The sequence below is a fragment of the Antrostomus carolinensis genome, unplaced genomic scaffold (assembly GCF_000700745.2).
Source record: "Antrostomus carolinensis isolate BGI_N321 unplaced genomic scaffold, ASM70074v2 scaffold10435, whole genome shotgun sequence".
NCBI lineage: Eukaryota > Metazoa > Chordata > Aves > Caprimulgiformes > Caprimulgidae > Antrostomus > Antrostomus carolinensis.
In genome coordinates, this window is record NW_010315705.1 from 11320 (window position 1) to 12353 (window position 1034).

Below are 1034 nucleotides of genomic sequence, written 5' to 3' on the forward strand. Positions count from 1 at the left end.
AATGTACTAGTTGTCAAGACATGATCCAGTCATTCAGTTCTAACCTTGAGACAGTGTTTGTGATCTCTTCCTAAACTGTCTTATTCTTTCAAAGCTGTTATGTGACCGTAGATCGTCTGGGTCACTTGCTTATTGCAGTTCTGTTGAATTGGCAAGTTATGTGAAGCTATGTTAAAAGTTTTTTATTTAACTCCTCCACACTAATGACTTTGAAGAAATTAGGAATAACTGTTGATGTTTGATATGTTCTTTACTATAGGTAGCCCTTGAAGAGTTGCAGGATCTCAAAGGTGTCTGGTCTGAACTCTCCAAGGTCTGGGAACAGATTGATCAAATGAAAGAACAACCCTGGGTTTCAGTACAGCCTCGCAAGGTATCTCACTTCTGTATACGTAAACAATGTAACTGCTGCAAGTATATGCAAACAAAGAATTAGACTTCCTGAGATAGACATACTCAATTGTAACGTTTCAGATAGCTTTCAGTGTTTAGGTACATGTATCAGTGTATCATGAGCCTGTTTCTTCTCATGCTGTGGTTAAAAAAAATTCACATGGTTTGTCACAATGTAAATAATTTTGTAGGGGACTTAAACAATTCCAGTAGTTTTGAAATTGAGATTGGACTGATTGCATCTACAGAGAAGAAACTGTGCTGTTTTTAAATAGGCTGTTGGAACTCAGTAGGGAACCTTCATTACATGGTTGGATGAACAGTATCAGTTTTACTTCAGTGCTCAGGGGGTAGAGAGCAATAGCCATAAACTGCCTGCGAGAATACTATTTTATAAATCTTAATCAGATCAATAAAATGGCATTCCCAGCTATAGAGTAACTACATCTTATGCAAATACATGTAACACAGGAAGAGCTATACTGTAGATAACATCTCATTAGAGAGAGGTTTCTGTAAAAATATGTGGACAACTGTAAACTCCTACAGCTATGCGCACAGCACTTGCAGGGAATGGTTTCATTGCTTTTATGTTATTGACAGCTTCGACAAAACTTGGATGGTATGCTGAACCAAATGAA

At 37.3% G+C, this 1034-nt stretch overlaps 1 protein-coding gene across 1 annotated transcript in view; it reads left to right on the top strand.

The window, feature by feature from the left end:
• Positions 1–1034, top strand: part of LOC104525001 (cytoplasmic dynein 1 heavy chain 1-like) — a gene marked incomplete at its 5' end in the record, with an annotated part of 22619 nt that overhangs the window by 9039 nt on the left and 12546 nt on the right. The window contains 2 exon segments of the mRNA XM_010168039.1: positions 260–373; positions 997–1034. The exon segment at positions 997–1034 is cut by the window's right edge and continues 67 nt beyond it. Of these exon segments, the coding sequence (XP_010166341.1) occupies positions 260–373; positions 997–1034 (152 nt within the window).